Here is a 13,435-nt window from a genome sequence, read left to right as displayed (position 1 = left end):
AGGCTGTGGCATTTAAATATTGCTCAACTGGTGCTGAAGGGCCCAAATTGTGCCAGAACAATGTCCCTTACACATGAAAAAACAGCCAGGATGGAGCTACGTTTACATGTTGTTTATGTCAAATTATGATCCAACAATCAGTAGAAATTGAGAGTGATCAGGAAACGTTCGCCCATTTTCCTGTTCTCAGCTGACAAGGGTGGGACCCGGTGTGGTCTTCTGCATCTGTTGTGCTTACAGAGGTGCTCTGCTGCATACCTTGCGTTTAATCAACTCTAATTTGAATTCTTGCTGCTCCCCTATCAGCTCAAGCCAGTCTGGCTATTTTCCTCTCACGTTTGGTGTCAACATGGCATGTTCACCCAGAGAACTCCTGCTCACTGGAGCTCACTATTTTTCGCTTATTGGATCATTCTCTGTAAACCTAGAGATAGTTGTAAAAAAAAAAATACACAGAAATTTTTGTAAAGTAAAATAAACACATACATGAAAGAGTATTTATTGTTGATACTTTCATGTATTTAATGACAAACATTTTTTCACTGAGTCTTAGTTATGTCTCTATTTTGATTTTGGCACTTTAGGGCCTCCTATAGTCCTGTTTGTCTGGGTCTCGGTGTTCGAGCTACTTCCTGTTTTATTTTGATAGTTCTTGTCTCTTGTGTGTTGCGTTCAGTGCTGCGTCTCCTGTCTCGTTATGTCCTATTTCTTCCTGCTGTGGTCCCATTTGTTTCCACTCCCCTGATCACCCCTCACTGTATTTATTGTCTCTGTTTTCCTCCGTCAGAGCGTCTTTTCGCATACCCCCTGTGTCTCCATGTTCCTATTGTTGCAGTTTATGTTTTCACGAAAATTTGCATTTCTTATTTTTTTACCGTTTTGCCAAACGCTCTGAATAAACTGCTCGCCTTCTGTTAAAGCCAGTGTCTGCCTTTGAGTCCTCTCTCTGCTCCACTTGATCTGCTGCCGCAGATCATGAGAGAAATGTTTGAAAGTAAATTCTGTAAAACTTTTTCTTTCACATTTGGAGTACTGTAAAGTTTAATGAGATTTAGATTCACTGAAGGATGAGCTTTGAATGCTGTGACTCTAATTAAAGAGCTTCACACCTGGACCTGCAGCCTTTGATGCTCAGTTTTGCCATTTCTCATTTAACTGCTGATTAGTATAACAACAGCTAATAAGAGAGATGCAACCCCGAGCATGCAACAAGACGCTGAAAGGAATAATCAAGGTGTAATATGTTTATTTGAAAATGCTACTCTGGTTAGGATCATTACACCCACTAGTTTTACATTAAGTCTGGAACATAATTTGTGTGACCTCTGTTGTCATGATGCTACCACATTTGTCTTAATCTAAAAGTGAAAACTACACACAGTGACGAACTGTGCATGATCATTAAATGTTCTTCATTATTCCCCCTCATTGCGGTTAATTTGGGCTAATAAATTGTTCGCAAACTCCAATTAGTTGTTCATGTTTTGCCGTTTTCAGTGTGTCAGTCAAAGCGGGGGGTGAAATTATTCAAAGTTATTACAAATAGGCGCAGTGCTGAATACAGAAATTGTATCTTCTGCTGTCGTGTCTGTTTTTGTGTAGATTTGTTAGATGGCACACATCCGATGCAGAGCCACATCTGTGGCGACCTCTCGCGCACGCGTCGCGCGCACACCGGTGGCCTTCGGGCGCGCATCCCTGCGGAGAGAGCGCAACGGGGACGAAAGTGACGTCAGGAATCAATCGCTTTGTCAAACATGTCCATCTGCTTATAAGTGAGAAATGACCGCAGTACCAGACAGACATCCACACCGGCGGAGGACACACAGGTGCAGCGCGGCGCTCACTCCAAACCGACAGCGATGCCTCACTCCTTGTTCCCCCTGTGCGTCCTAGGACTCCTTGCGTTCTCCTCCGCCTGCTACATCCAGAACTGCCCCCGAGGAGGGAAGCGAGCGCTGACTGAAACTGGAATCAGACAGGTGAGCATTGTTCTTTCTGCTAAGACAGCATGCTTATTCTTTAACTGGCTGTGTTTGATTCTAAATTGGCTTTAGCCTATAACATTAGAACAAACGGTCAAGAAAAAACGGTCCAGCAATTCACAAAATTAAAGGAATGCTAAGCAGCCTTTAAATAAGCGAAACCGAGCGTGCAATGGATGTTATGGGATCAAAATGTGAGTGGTTTACTGGGTATATCAGATTTTAATAAAAACGGAAGAGAAATCATACTGATAAAAAATAAAAGTCACTTATGGAAAGATTTAAAAAAAAAAATAACACCAACTCAATTGAACCTTTTTTAAAGTCACAAATTAGATATTACTCATGTAGTTTAAAAATACTGATTTACAGTGAGAGACTGTAGGAAAGAAAATGGTTGTGACTTATTTCACATGCTCATATTGCTATAATTCTTCTGCTGAGGCAATGCAATGAATGTTGATTTTGTTGAATACAAGATGGAAAAGAACGTGAAAGTATCATTGGTCTTGTAATATGATATAATATAACAGAAAATAATACTGCTAAATTCAATTCCATTCTCCTCCAGTGCAAGTCTTGTGGCCCTGGAGACAGGGGCCGCTGCTTTGGCCCCAGTATCTGCTGTGGGGACGGCTTCGGCTGCCTGCTTGGCTCCCCAGAAACAGCTCACTGTGTGGAGGAGAACTACCTGCTCACCCCCTGCCAGGCAGGAGGGAGATCCTGTGGGTCTGAGGGAGGGCACTGCGCTATTTCTGGATTCTGCTGCAATTCTGGTACGAACTGGTCTGATTGATTGACATGTTGACATGTAAGATATGAACTTCATTTCTTGTTTTTCTTCTTTTCAGAGGGCTGTATGGTGGACTCTGACTGCGTGGGAGAGACAGAGGCCACAGATCCAGTCCACGGCTCTGAAAGAAGCTCACCAACAGAGCTGCTGATGCGTCTTCTCCATGTGGCTGCCAGAGGACAGAATGAGTACTGATATTTTATGTGTGGGCGTCCATCTGCTGCTCAAGACCTGGAACTGCAACAGAAATGAAGTTCATCCATGTTCCACTATAAGCCTTGGGATCTGAACTCTGAACAATTTAAATTTTCTTGGTTCTATTACTGTTTCTGTTTGAAGTGTCTTTCTGATTAGCTGGGCTAAAAATACAAGGGGAGAAGAACCACATTAATTGATAGGAAAACATTAGGTTTCATGTGTGCTCCCCCCTAAAAAATGTATATACTAATGCACATACTGTAAACAAAGTTTATTCTCTATAAGAAGACACCCGAGAGCTCCAATTTCAAAACTGAGATATAGTAGAGCACATTGTAAATAAGTCAGAGGTTAAAGATTACAGTTGATACAGGCATCCAGGTAAAACAGCAGAATGTCAATGCTTGATCAGTTGCTTCTTGTGTAGTAGAAATATTGTTGTATATTAAAAATGGGAGAAACAATACAGAATGAAAGAATGCCAAAAAGGCTCTTCTGATTCCTCATTTCCCAGAATACTCTTGAGTGTGCGAAAGAAAGCGACAGTCAAAGGAACCACAACAATAACCACAGAGTAATCAGGAATGGTAATTGCTGTAATTTGATCAGTTTCGATCAAAACTGTTTTGCACACAGATTAGCTGCTCAAGGAATTACATAAACTGACTGCATTGATGCATTCATATCCTCCAACCATATAACTCAGCACTGTGTACCAACATGTATAATTTGCGTAGATGAAAGATAGTGGTTTCTAACTATCAGACTCCCGTCTGTGTGAATGCTAATTTGCTGCCAAATCTGTATGTGCTGGCAGTTTGTCTGCACTGTTTTTCAATCCAGTTGGCACTAGATGCAGGACCTCCCAGATTTTGACAGTTATGTTCTTTGATTGACTCAATACCTGTGTGGCACGTCAAAAATCCTAAACTTTTGGAAAGTCATTTTATGTGTGACTCATCTTGTGCTCCACACTATGAAGGAGACGCCTCAAAACCCACAGATACAAATAGACCTGCTGCCAATTCCCCAGGTTTCAGACCCCAGCCACTGTCACACCATGATGACAAAACAGCTCGGAGCTGTTTTAGTAGCACAAGGGGAACCTACACGTGGGTGGAAATGTCATGCACTGTCACCTCACAGCAAGAAGACGATTGGTTCAAATATCAGTCGGGGCCTGTCTGTGTGGAGTATGTGTGTTCTCACTGTGCCTTGCGTGGATTTCCTCCAGATACTCCAGCCTCCTCCCACAGTTTAAAGACATGTCTGTAAGGTTAAATGACAATACTAAATTGGCCATGGAACTGACACAAATAAAGTGCTTCAAGAGTGAATGTGTGAATCATCCCTTATCTTTAGCTAGTTCAACACATTCTCATTCGTGGTTAACAAATGATGTATTTTGTAGACTTTGGTTACTGAACACTGTTTTCATTAGCTAAACAGAGGAGTTGCACTAGACTACAGAGGCTTATCATTAAAACCAAAGCAAATCCTCCAGATCTCATTCACGGAACAAAACATGTCAGAGAGATTCAAACCTCAGTCAATACATCTATGTCACAAAGGCAAAGACAGTTGGGAAGCAAGATCCCATAAATCATAAAGTGCTGCGATTCAAAGGCCTTAGGTGGTATTGGGGAGCTATTAGCCATTGGATCAAAAGTGCAAATCAAGCGCAAACATCCTACAGACACCGTTTTTATTTGTCAGTTATGACTCCTACTGACTTACCAATGTTCCCACCTTTAAAATAAACTGCCAAGAAGTCACTCATTGATATTGGTGCAACCAGAAGAATTCCTTTCAGCATGTTTTTCTTTTCTTTTTTTCTCAGTAATTATACTGTATGCTTGCACGCTCAGTTAAATTGCACAACACGTAAGAGTTGAAAACCACACCTGGGTACACAATGAACCTTGGCTCTAAAGAGGTTGGAAAACAGGACGACACTTTTAAAATGACTTAACCGTGCATTTTTTATTTGTTTATTTATTTGTGTGCCCAAAAGTTGAGTTCATCAACACAATCTTGCTCATGCGCATTCATTAAAGGGTAAAAAGTGTCAAGTTTCCTGCATGATCAGTACTTCAAAGTGCCACTTGAACTCTTAACAACAAAATTAATCAGTTATTAAATGTTATTACCGAGCTTTGCGCTAATCACACATCTTAATTTGTCCCCAGACTTGGAAAATATCCCTGAAAAGACTGAAATCTGACGTTCTTTGTGTTCTAATTTGACCTTTAGCAGTGAACTGTATTGAATGTTGACTCTGGGTGTGTCGTCCATTTTTTTTAAATTTCATATCAATCAGTCAAGTAAGATTCTGTTCAAAGAGTGGTGATTAAACCTGTCAGAGCCTGCCTTGGCGCATCATACCTGTATTTATGAGCACTGACTGTTTGAACAAAGAGTTAAGCTGGAAACGAAAGTAACTTTTCTTTTCGTAAATACTTTACTAATACCAATACTATACTAATACCCTTTCAATGCATTTTAATTACCGAGTTCCATTCAAAGAGACGCTAGCAGATGTTCACATGTGCTTCTCTGGATCTTCGTAGGTGTGTGCACAGGCATGTGCAGGACCTCTGTGTCAGTATTTAAACACCAAAGACACGTTACCTCCCCACACTTGCTCTGCCATCATGGATGTGAAAGTTGGGTTTGTGATTGTTTGTCTGTGCACTTTGGCCATCACCTCCAGTGAAGGTAAGGACACTCAGGCCAAATACATTTGGCAAAATCAAGGAGACATTTGGACTGAATATGCACTGATTTATACATCAGGTGCATCCAAAATAAGTAAATAAATTGACACTTAGAGCTCTTTATGTGTGCAGGTGTGTGATTACCACATTCCTCCTAAAGTTTAGAAATGGTGAAAACACTTGTCTGTTTTTTCAATAATTTTAGTGTTCATACAGTGTTTTTAAAGACATTTTGTATAATGCTTCTTATCTGTTTAACAATGACCACTGTTACATGACATGAAATGTTTAATCCTGTTCAGTTTTATGAGGCTCCATAAAAACATACATTACATTTGGTTATACCTTACAGCTGGAATTCCAAAATGCTGCATAAATACAAAGAGTGACATCCGGCCACGAATACTGATGAACGTTCAAAGATGGGAGATGCAGGAAAGCAACAGTGCCTGTGACATCCAAGCACTTGTGTAAGTGTTGAAAACTAATTTTCCAAAAGGTTACAGGTAATTTTGTAGTTATTACATGATACATAATTCATGTAATCATGCATTCCTCAGCTGCACAGTTTCAGTTAAATAATGATCAGTAATCAAACTGTAAGCTAATACCTTTTACTTCAGGTTACATTAATATTTGTATTTAATTGCTTTTCCTTGTGCATCCACAGACTGTATGTAAAGAACTTCAAAAAGCCAGTATGTGCTCATCCCAATGTGAAGCCAAAACTGAAGACCATTCTGAAAATAAAGGACCTGATGGCGCGCCGACGTCCTTCCTAGGACAAGGAGCGGAAGAAACGTCTTCTCCAGATGTTCGTGTGTCATGTTTCCCACAAAAGGTGTTTTTCAGAGTTTTTATTATGTAATAATTATCATTTAGTTCCACCTCAGCTGCCTGCAGCAACATTGCTTACATGTTAAGGCATTAGTACAGTAATATCATATTACTTCTGCTACTATATTTTAGTTTTACATTGACAGACACCATCCTACTTCTGAGTTGCTACTTTAAGTGTATTATGCTATATGTAAGAAAAAACATAGGTTTGCATGTAATAGAATATGAAGTAATGGAGTATTTTTTTACAGTGTACTAAAACTTTTTAAACTGTTTAATGATGCAACTATATCTTGTACCACTGCGCTGATGCAAATAGATGTTTTTTAAAACACTGTAAAGTGTGATGTCTATTTTTCTTTTACTTTGTTTTCTATTAATCTGCAAATATATAGTAGTTATGATCATCAAGCCATCATTAGACTACCAGCACGCAGCTTGATAGTGTAGTAGTTAACACAGTTAAGAAGGGCTGCTGGTTCAGTTCCAACTAGAGACAAGGTTGTGTCAGGAAGTCAAATCAAAAATCTTGTACTACCTGGTGTCACGACCTTTTGTGACAAGTAGCTTCCATGTTAAGCTTAAATAAAATTGCATCATGGTAGCAAAGCTGCTTTTGCCAACCACATTCAGTCATTTCGGGAAGTGTCTTTCATAAATGTTGGTTGCAGGAAACCATTCCTTGAGAAATCCCTTTAAAAAGGAAACTGGCCTCTGCTATTCACTTATATTGAAGCTCTGGAAAAATATGACCTACTCCAAATAGTTTCCACATACTAGAGGTATTTGATAAAATGTTAAAAAAGAAGAAGAAGAAGAAGAAGAAGAAGAAGAAGAAGAAGAAGAAGAAGAAGAAGAAGAAAAACACCAACCACACACTGTGGTGTGTTACTATAGCTCACTTAGTTGAGCTGTTCTAAAGGTGCCGCAGGGGCCTGGAGCTATGTCTGGCCCAGACCCGTTCCTGCATGTCACTGCTGCTGTCTAGTTCTCCAAAAAAGAAAAAGGTGCACGACATTCCTTTTAACCTTTTAAAAGTGACCCATATTCTTTCTCTAATTCAATTTCCATGAGTCAGATTCTGTTTAAATAATCGTTATTACACATGTCTGAACTTGTGGACAATACATTAGCCTGCTGTTCACTGATAGTTTAAGCACAGAGGTAAAAGTGAAAGTAAGATGAATTTTTATAAAGCATTCGAGTACTGTCCAATAAACTTTATATTTACCTTTATCACTGTTATGATTTTGGCAACATGATTTTTTCAAAGAGCTACTGACTGGTTAAAGTACATGTTCATACACGTCTCAGTGTTGGTGGGTGGGTGTGCAGATATGTGTTAGTATTTAAACACCAAGGACACGTTTCCTCCCCAAACTTGCTCTGCCATCATGGATGTGAAAGTTGTCCTTGTGATTGTTTGTCTGTGCATTTTGGCCATCACCTCCAGTGAAGGTAAGGACACTCAGAGCAAACACACATGCAAAAACCAAGAGAGTACTGGCGCTTCACAGATCATACGTCAGGTACATCCTAAATAAATAAATGAGCTCACATTTAAAGCTGTTTTGAGAGAAAAGGGCATGTGTGTGGCAAGCACATTAATGTTGAAGTCAAGATAAGATGAATACAGTTGTCTGTTTTGGCCTGAAATTATTCCAATAAAAAATCCAATAAAAATTTGTTTCAGCATGCTAACGTTCAGCTGACTCATCTGCTCAGTTTAACCACAACCACCATTGCACAATACAAAATGCTGAGCTCTGTTCTGTTTCATGGTGTTCCAAAAAACGCGCTCTGCTCTCGGGAAAAAAGTAGACATCGGTAACTGGTCTGTAAAAACATGAATGTTTAGACTAAGGTGTGTGTGTGTGGGGGGGGGGGGGGGGGGGTGTCTCTTTTGGAGCAATGTTAGTAAGGACGCACATCCTCAGAGTAACTATCATGGAAGAGAATGATCTCTATATACGTTTTTTAATCAAAGAAAACATAATGTAATTTCCATATTTTGGTTTTAATCTCATGTTACAGCTGGAATTCCAAAATGCTGCTTACATACAAAGAAAAAAATCCGGCCACGGACACTGATGAACGTTAAAAGATGGGAGATGCAGAAAAGCAGCGGCGAATGTGAAATCAAAGCACTTGTGTAAGTGTTAAAATTACTCATCCGATTAGTTTAACCACAGGTTACGGGTAATTTTGATCATCACATGATCATCGATAACATAACATGCACTGATAATCTCTACTGTATGAATTTTATAATGATCAAGACTGATCAAGAAATAAACTTTGTCACCAGATTCTATCTCTATTTGATCTTACTCGGAGTTACATAAATATTTGTGTTATTATCTTAAACTGAAACATAATCGTGTTTTCTTGTGCATCCACAGGCTTTACCTAAAGGGCTATGAAAAGCCAATATGTGCTCATCCTAGTGAGCTCCGAAGACTGAAGAGGATGAAGATAAAAAGATCGTAGGGTGTGGAACAGAAACTCTCTTCTCCAGGAATCTTCATATCATCTGGTGTTTTCAAGAGTTTCAAGAGCCTTCGTGTAATTGTTTTCTTTTATTTTGATCTTAAAGGCAGCTATCTGCTACTGTAACTCTGTTGCTAAGAAACTTTGCATGTACTCAGGTACATTTTAGAGGTACTACTATTATTTTATATTCTGATGTTTTACCCAAATACCATATAGATGTCATCACTTTTCACGAATTGCTATTACTAAAGGTACACGAGTCAGTTAGATTTGTCTCCATCTCAGCTGCCTGTAAGACTACTGCTTACAAGTTAAGACATTTATAGTGATGGTTTGTAACATAGAATCCAGCATTGACACATATCATTCTCGGGCATTTCATTGGGTATTTTTGTAGTATTGTATCCATTTTTAAACTGTTCAGTCCTCCAGGTATATCTTGTTCTACTGCATATATACAAACAGAATTAATAAAATGTCACAGCGAGGTGTGCTGTATTTTTTCTTTTACTTTATCTACACATGAAAAGAGCAGTCAAGATTGTCCAGCCATAGTGAAACTAGCAGAGAGATATTATGATAACAAAGCTAATGATATTCAATCATTTCAGATACGCAGCAACATCAAAAGTTTAATGGGCAGGATATGGACCCAAATAAACTTGAAGTGCAGCTTTAATGTGGAATACTTTAAAGTATTAAAAAAGCACAAAACAAAGGCAACAGTGGACAGAGGGAGACTCATACAATATAAACACACGAGGTTATGAAGGAAATGGGAAACAGGTGAAAACACAGCTGAAGACAATTAACCTAATGAATCTGGATGCAAGGCACGGAAAATAACTGGTGTCAAAATAAACCAGGAAGCAACAAATACAGTTAGAACAAGCAATACAAGACAACTTTACGCAATAGGAAACACTGGGTAGGACGGGCAACTCCAAAATGAAAGGGTCTAAATAATCCCCCAAACACCAGAACTCTAATGATAAACAAAGCCATAAAAGTACAGAGAAAAGCAATGTAGACACCAAAGTCTTTGTTAAGTAAATGTTTCTTTGTGTGTGGCTAAAGCAAAAAACTCAGTAACTTCCACTCACTAATATTAAAGCAATGAGAAAAGACCAAATACTGCAAATAGCTTTTAGTAACATTGGACATTTAAGAAAAAATTGACCAAGTGGTTATCGTGAAAATGTAATTTGAATATTTGAGCTACCTAAAAATGCTGTTGGGATTGTGACTCTACGTTTTCACAGAAAAGAAAGTAAAAAGAGTGAGATGTATTAAAAGTGACAATTGTTCTTTCATGACTGTTGGCTCTACTTGTGTTTTCATTCCATACACATCAGTTCAATAGGATTCTGTTTGAAGAGTGGTTACTGGACCTGTTAGAGCCTGTTAGAGTCTGAGTCAAGCACTCCAGTAACTGACAGCACTAACAATTTAAACAAGACATCGGGCTGAAAGTGAACGGAACACTTCATTAAATTTTTTAATTAAGTATGGCAGTCATTTAATAACCTTTTGATATTTATATTACTATTACTGTTTTTAATGTTTAGGCATCGTGTTTCATTCAAAGAGCTTCTTACTGGTTAAAGCACATGCTCACACACTCCCTTCTGACAGTTGGTGGGTGGATGCACATGTACGCTTTGTTGTCAGTATTTAAACATCAAGGGCACGTTGCCTCCCCACACTTGCTCTGCCATCATGGATGTGAAAATTGTCTTTTTGATTGTTTGTCTGTGCGCCTTGGCCATCACCTCCAGTGAAGGTAAGGACACTCAGAGCAAACACACATGCTGAAACCAAGAGAGCACTGGCACTGTACAGATTATACTTCAGGTCCTAAATAAGAAGTTCACATTTAAAGATTTTTTCTGAGAAAATTGCAATGACTCTACATTCCTCCTGGGATTTAAACAAGATGATGATGCATGTGCATTTTAGCACAGCTGGTTTTTGGAGGGTTTTTTCAGTTTTTTCTTCATCCAGCTGTTTTAAAGCATAAAATTATTCCAGTAAAAATATGTTTTAGAAAGTTAACTTTAAGCTGACTTATCTGATCAGTTTAACCACAAAGACTATTGCACAAAACAAAAAACCTAGCCCTGTTTGGTTTTAGGATGCTAAAAATACAAAAATTAGACATATATAAACTTTTTATAAAAGTGCAACACTGTAATTTTTTTTTTGTTTGTGTGTTTTTTGGAGACCTGTTAGAATGGACACACAATTATTCTCTAGCAAATGTCTTTTTCTTTTATTTTTTTATATTATGTTAGTTTTATACTTTTTAAAATTCTTAAATTTGGTCTTAATCTCACATTACAGCTGGCATCCCAAGCTGCTGCATGACAGCAAACCAAAAAATCAAACGATATATGCTGAAGAAGATTCAGAGATGGGAGATGCAGGAAATCGGTGCCTGTGACATCAGAGCACTTGTGTAAGTGTTTGTTTACTTAAGTGTGCCAAAAGGTTACAGGTAATATTGTAGTTATTACATGATTGGTAAAGGAAGGTTTTGAGAATTATTGACAGTAATTTTGTTTTGTTATGATTTACTTATAACATCATGCATTCATCATATAAAAAGAAAATTTAATGTAAAAAATAAACACCAATAAAGAAACTTTATCCAGAGGCAGTTTTCCTTCATTTTTGCTTAGGGTTACTGCATTTGCACTGTTATGTTAAACTGAAATGTATTTATGTTTCTATGTGGACCCACAGGGTGTTTGTAAAAGGCTTCAAAAGGCCACTGTGTGTTGATCCGAGACTGAAGCTATTCCTGGAGGAGCTATTGAAAGAGAAGAAGAGTGGAACAAAAAACGTACTTCTCCAAATGTCTGGGTATCATGTTTCTCACATATGATGTTATATGATATACATCATCATGCTTGGTTGTTGTTGTTGCTTTTCTTTTGATCTTAAAAAGCTATCTACTGTAACTCTGTTACAAAGCAACACTGCATTTACTCAAGTACTTTTTAGAGGTACAACTGTGGTTTCATATACTCACACTTTATATTAAGAAAATGTGTCATTACATTTTATGCATTATTAAAAATGAAACTACATGAACTGGTTTGAGTTGAGCCCATCTCAACTGCCTGCAGTGGTACTTCTTGTGTTAACGCATTAATGTGATGATATTATTACTACTAGTACTACTATTACAACGTAAAATTAACAGATACCACTCTACAGCATGTAATAGTGTATGCCATAGCCTGTAAAAGTGTTTATACATTAAGAATTAAAAAAAAAAAACTTTAAACTGTGATTCATATCATTCTTTTATTCTATTTTGTCTGCACCTGAAAGAGTGGTCAGTGGTCCAGCCATAGTTCAGCCAACCAGCATAGACACATTATGATAACAAAGTTGATGCTGGGCAACAATGTTCAGTCATTTCAGAAACGTGTCACGATCAAAATAACAGCAGCACGGTGGCACGGTGGTTAGCACTGTTGCCGCACAGTAGGAAGGTGCTGAGTTCAATTCCACCATCAGGCCGGGGTCTTTCTGTGTGGAGTTTGTATGTTCTCCCCGTGTTTGTGTGGGTTCTCTCCGGGTAATCCGGCTTCCTCCCACCGTCCAAAGACACGCAGCTTGTGGGGATAGGTTAATTGGATAATCCAAATTGCCACTAGGTGTAAATGTGCGAATGAATGTGAGTGCGAATGGTTGTCTGTCCCTGTGTGTTAGCCCTGCGATAGACTGGCGTCCTGTCCAGGGAGTACCCTGCATCTCGCCCTATGACAGCTCCAGTGCCCCCCACGATCCTGAAAAGGATAAGCGAATGGATGAATGGATGGAAGAACAAGTGTCTAAGAATGCTGTTAGAAATGAAACTCCAAGTCCTTACTGGAAAGAAGGAAGACTTTTTTTTCGGTTCAGTGTTATCCTCAGATAAGAAACCCTGATTTATCCCCTAGAGGCAAGTACATTCATCAATGAATAAACAGCCCCCATGACTACATGAATCTGCTGCCAGTCTGTTGCTTTTCTGGCACCAGACATTAGTAATAGTGTTTCCCTGTGCTGACAAGCTCAAAGCTGGTTTGGTGTCACGCAAATCTTCCTTAAATACATAAACGAACTCTGTCACAATCAAAATTTGATAGATTGTTGTGGCTTCAGTTCAGACACCTATGTTTCTGAGTCAGTGAATTGTCATTCATGTTCCACTCTTCTTGCAAATTTTAATATCTCAATATCTTCCAAACTGTAAAGAAAAAGTTCTTGTATGAATGGGTGTGAATGGGTGAATGACGCAAGCTCTATAAAGAGCTTTGAGTGTTCAGGGAATGTTTTCAGAGATATAAATGATTGCTTAGTGGCCCCAAATGTGTTCTTGCAGGAGGACAATTAGCCTAAACACACAGACAAAG

At 38.7% G+C, this 13,435-nt stretch overlaps 1 protein-coding gene and 1 long non-coding RNA gene across 2 annotated transcripts; both read left to right on the top strand.

Moving 5' to 3' along the window:
* The first annotated feature begins 1,838 nt into the window (after window positions 1-1,838).
* Window positions 1,839-3,471, top strand: avp (arginine vasopressin). The gene is made up of 3 exons (XM_080894062.1): window positions 1,839-1,982; window positions 2,557-2,761; window positions 2,837-3,471. The coding sequence occupies exons 1-3, from the start codon at window positions 1,863-1,865 to the stop codon at window positions 2,971-2,973; spliced, it is 462 nt and encodes a 153-aa protein (XP_080750188.1). The 5' UTR covers window positions 1,839-1,862; the 3' UTR covers window positions 2,974-3,471.
* A 4,405-nt stretch (window positions 3,472-7,876) lies between these two features.
* Window positions 7,877-9,507, top strand: LOC308404525. The gene is made up of 3 exons (XR_013973140.1): window positions 7,877-7,991; window positions 8,568-8,685; window positions 8,936-9,507. It is a non-coding gene; the product is annotated as an uncharacterized lncRNA (long non-coding RNA).
* The last annotated feature ends 3,928 nt before the right edge of the window (window positions 9,508-13,435 follow it).

This window comes from Rhamphochromis sp. 'chilingali' (genome assembly GCF_963969265.1).
Source record: "Rhamphochromis sp. 'chilingali' genome assembly, chromosome: 10".
NCBI classification, from domain to species: Eukaryota; Metazoa; Chordata; class Actinopteri; order Cichliformes; family Cichlidae; genus Rhamphochromis; species Rhamphochromis sp. 'chilingali'.
The sequence above is the reverse complement of the archived record's forward strand: the minus strand, read 5'-3'. Positions and strand labels throughout refer to the sequence as shown.